The sequence below is a fragment of the Austrofundulus limnaeus genome, unplaced genomic scaffold (assembly GCF_001266775.1).
Source record: "Austrofundulus limnaeus strain Quisiro unplaced genomic scaffold, Austrofundulus_limnaeus-1.0 Scaffold347, whole genome shotgun sequence".
Classification (NCBI taxonomy): domain Eukaryota; kingdom Metazoa; phylum Chordata; class Actinopteri; order Cyprinodontiformes; family Rivulidae; genus Austrofundulus; species Austrofundulus limnaeus.
Genome location: NW_013952749.1, coordinates 347852 through 351667, shown reverse-complemented (window position 1 = coordinate 351667; position 3816 = coordinate 347852). Strand labels below are relative to the sequence as shown.

The following is a 3816-nucleotide window of genomic DNA, read 5'->3' as shown; positions in this document are numbered from 1 at the left end:
ACACACACACACACACACACACACACACACACACACACACACACACACACACACACACACACAGAGCTCTAAATCTGTGCAGGCATGAAACTGCTTTTATGTGTATTAGTATACAAAAAACATTCTCTATGATTACATAACACACGAAACATGCCATTTGAAGAGCATTAAGCYTCCTATAGAATAAAAACCCCTCCCACCCACCACTGTACCCCCTCTCCCTTACTTACACACAAACACATACTTCATATTTTCATGTGTCTAAGCAAAATCCTTTATATCATCAACTGTGAAATACTGTTTCAACATGTGTTAATAAACGGATTCTAGTTAGAAACGGCCACCTGTTTTCAGAAAGCAACACTAACAAGCACATTTGGTGTCACTGAGAGGCTGTGTGGCATTTGGACCCGGGGCAGCCCACTGTGGGGAATCGTAAAACCTTTCCAATTCAAAGTAATTGGACTCTCAGCAGGTACCTCAGACAATAACAAGGATCAGTGAGTGTGTATGGGTCAGTTTGGAGGGGGTTCCATGGAATAATCGTAGCATTAGCTCCTCACTGTACACAAAATAACTCTACTCCACAGGACAGCAGGGGTAATAACATGCCGTGCCACTGTGYTGGTAATAATACTCGTGGAGGGATGTGGCCTGATTGGTTAGTTTGTCACCTGCCACTTCTACAGCCCTTCTCAATGTTGCACACATATCCTCCTGCTCTCAGTCATTCTAACGTGCACTAACCCTCATTTTTGAGACMATTGTGTGGCTGCTTTAAAGGAAGGCGCGCACTTTAGGTATCTTCAGCAAATACTTATTGTTCTGAATACCATGCAGCTTTCAGCAGCTTTTTAACTCTTCTACTCCTCTGTCTTTCATTTAAAACCATCTCACACTGCATGCCCTCTGAGGCGATTACAATTCAATATTAAACCTCTTATTAATGAAAGCATCTGTTTACTGTTGTGCAGCTCATCTCAAAAGACCCTTGAAAGCAATTAAACTAAACTGACGTGTATGAAAATCATCATTACATAAGATGCTTGTCTCCTTCACTTGCCCACCGTGCTCGTCTGTTTGGGCTGATTCTATGTCTTGTTSGAAGTGTGAAGGTCAAGCGGGATAAAATCAGAATTTTGAATTTTTATTGACTTGAGTTTTGCCAAGGCTGCAAGTCAACAGTGAAAAGAAAATATGTGAGGAGGGGCAAAGGTGTTCTCAGTTATTGAGAGGCTGCAAGTGATTGAAGGTGAAGAAAGTCTTACGTTCATGGGAATGTTCCAGGCCATGTAGACGTGGGATTTGTATTCATCCATCCACACTTCAGCGGCTCTCAGTGCATTGCGTTTGGCGTAATAGTCAATGTCGTTGTTGTAGGGCTTCTTGGTGCGCTCGATGTGGGCCACTCTGGCACATGGCAGGACCTCCATGCTCCCTCCACACTGCCACACCTAGACAACAGGAAGAAGAGTTGTTAGTTATTCACACAGGGCTTTGTACTGAAGATTAACCACGATGAAAATAACAGTGAAGTCATAACAGACCATACAGGGAATAATCCAAGTACAAAAGCAATTGCAGACTACAGTTTAGAAACCACAACATTTGGGCTATCACCATTTTGCTATTTTGAAACTGGAAATCATTCATAAAAGATGTAACCTTAAAGTATCTGATATTTACTGAACTTAAGTATCAAAAATAAAAGTATTGAGTAAAAGTGAGCTGTCCGTCCGTCCGTTTTCTGCTGCTAATCCGGGGTCGGGTCGCGGTGGCAGCAGTCTAATCAGAGAGACCCAGACTTCCCTCTCCCCAGCCACTTGGGCCAGATCCTCCGGGGGAATCACAAGGCGTTCCCAGGCCAGCCGAGAAACATAGTCCCTCCAGCGTGTCCTGGGTCTTCCTCTGGGCCTCCTCTCAGTGGGACATGCCCGGAACATCTCACCAGGGAGGCGTCCAGGAGACATCCTAACCAGATGAACCACCTCAACTGGCTCCTCTTGACGTGGAGGAGCAGCGGCTCTACTCTGAGTCCCTCCCAGATGACAGAGCTTCTCACCCTATCTCTAAGGGAGAGCCCAGACACCTGCCAAGGAAACTCTTTTCAGCCACTTGTATCTGTGATCTCGTTCTTTCAGTCACTACCCAAATTTGTGACCATAGATGAGGGTAGGAACGTAGACCGACTGATAAACTGAGAGCTTCACCTTCTGGCTCAGCTCCCGCTTCACTACGACAGACCGATACAGCGCCCGCATCACTGCAGATGCAGCACCAATCAACCTGTCGATCTCCCGCTCCATTCTTCCCTCATTCGTGAACAAGACCCCGAGATACTTAAACTCCTCCACTTGGTTCAGGACCTCCTCCCCGACTCAGAGTCGGCACGCTACCTGTTTCCAGCTCAAGACCATGGTCTCAGATTTGGAGACACTGATCCTCATCCCGGCCGCTTCGCACTCGGCCGCGAACCGCTCCAGCGAGAGCTGGAGATCAGGATCTGATGAAGCCAACAGGACAACATCATCCACAAAAAGTAGAGATGTGATCCTAAGGTCACCAAAAAGGATCCCCTCAACACCTTGGCTGCGTCTAGAAATTCTGTCCATAAAAGTTATGAACAGAATCGGTGACAAAGGGCAACCTTGGCTGAGTCCAACTCTCACCAGAAAAGAGTCCGACTTACTACCGGCAATTCGGACCAAGCTCTGGCACTGGTCGTACAGTGACCTAACAGCCTGTATCCAGGCCCAAAGTGTAAAGTGAGCTGTTACAATGCATAATTTGGAGGTCACCTCTCCAGAATAAAGATTTTTCTAAATGCAATAATAACATATTAAAAATATATAATAAAATGTTAATACAATTTTTGGGATACACTAGGCTACCTGTATCAGCTGTATATATAATATATCTCTGCCACAATCATTTCCATATTAGGCTACCTCTTCTATAGTATGTCCTGCTGGGGTGAAATGATGTGATAACAATGGATTGCATACAAACAAGTAAGGTGTCAGAAAGGTAAATACTTCTCATTCAATCACAGTTTAATTCACTTTATAGGATTTTTTATTTTTTAACTAGCAAACCAGAATAAAAATAAGCCAAAATGCAATTAAATGAAAACAAAATTAAATTCTATTTCTTACTTTAAGAATAAAATGTAAGGAGTAGAAAGTATAATTGCGTGAAAATATAAGTAAAGTAAAAGGACATCTGAAAAACAATTACTCAAGTAAAGTACAAATAACCAAAGTTTCTACTTAAGTACAGTAATGAAGTATTTGCCCTTTGTTTTTTACGGCTTTGTAATCAGAAACCAGGTACACCTGTAAGTTACGCCAGCTCCAAACCAGACCCTGATTCTGCATTTTCACTTTACCAGATTGCCTGTTTTCTTTGTCAGATATTTTTTCCCACCTTAAAATTATCATCACATTCAGTGATGCATTCACAACCTGTCCAGGGAGCTGTATATGGTCCACCTCTGGGACACCTGAGACCCTGAACATGAGCTGGAAGGAAAAATAAAGAATTTTTTACAGCAGAATGTGTGTTGAACTCTGACATTTACTGAATGCATGTGAGAGTATTAGTATTTGAAAAGTAATACACCAAAGCTGGAGGCAATGATATATAATTATATTCTGAATTCTTCCTATTTTTGCTTTTGATAAGGGAGTAGGATTTAATAAATATCTTTTTGTTTGTTTATTTTCCCTTTGGGTTTAGCTCGCTCTTTATTTGAGTCAACATTTTTTGTTAGTATTTTTTTTTACCTTGTTTTCATTTCAGTATTAGGATTGTAAA

At 42.3% G+C, this 3816-nt stretch overlaps 1 protein-coding gene across 1 annotated transcript in view; it reads right to left on the bottom strand.

Moving 5' to 3' along the window:
• The window catches only part of galnt9 (polypeptide N-acetylgalactosaminyltransferase 9), a 127923-nt gene that overhangs the window by 14844 nt on the left and 109263 nt on the right, over window positions 1-3816 (bottom strand). Inside the window, exon 7 of the mRNA XM_014022897.1 lies at window positions 1269-1454. Within this exon, the coding sequence (XP_013878351.1) occupies window positions 1269-1454 (186 nt within the window). The remainder of the gene's footprint in view (window positions 1-1268; window positions 1455-3816) is intronic.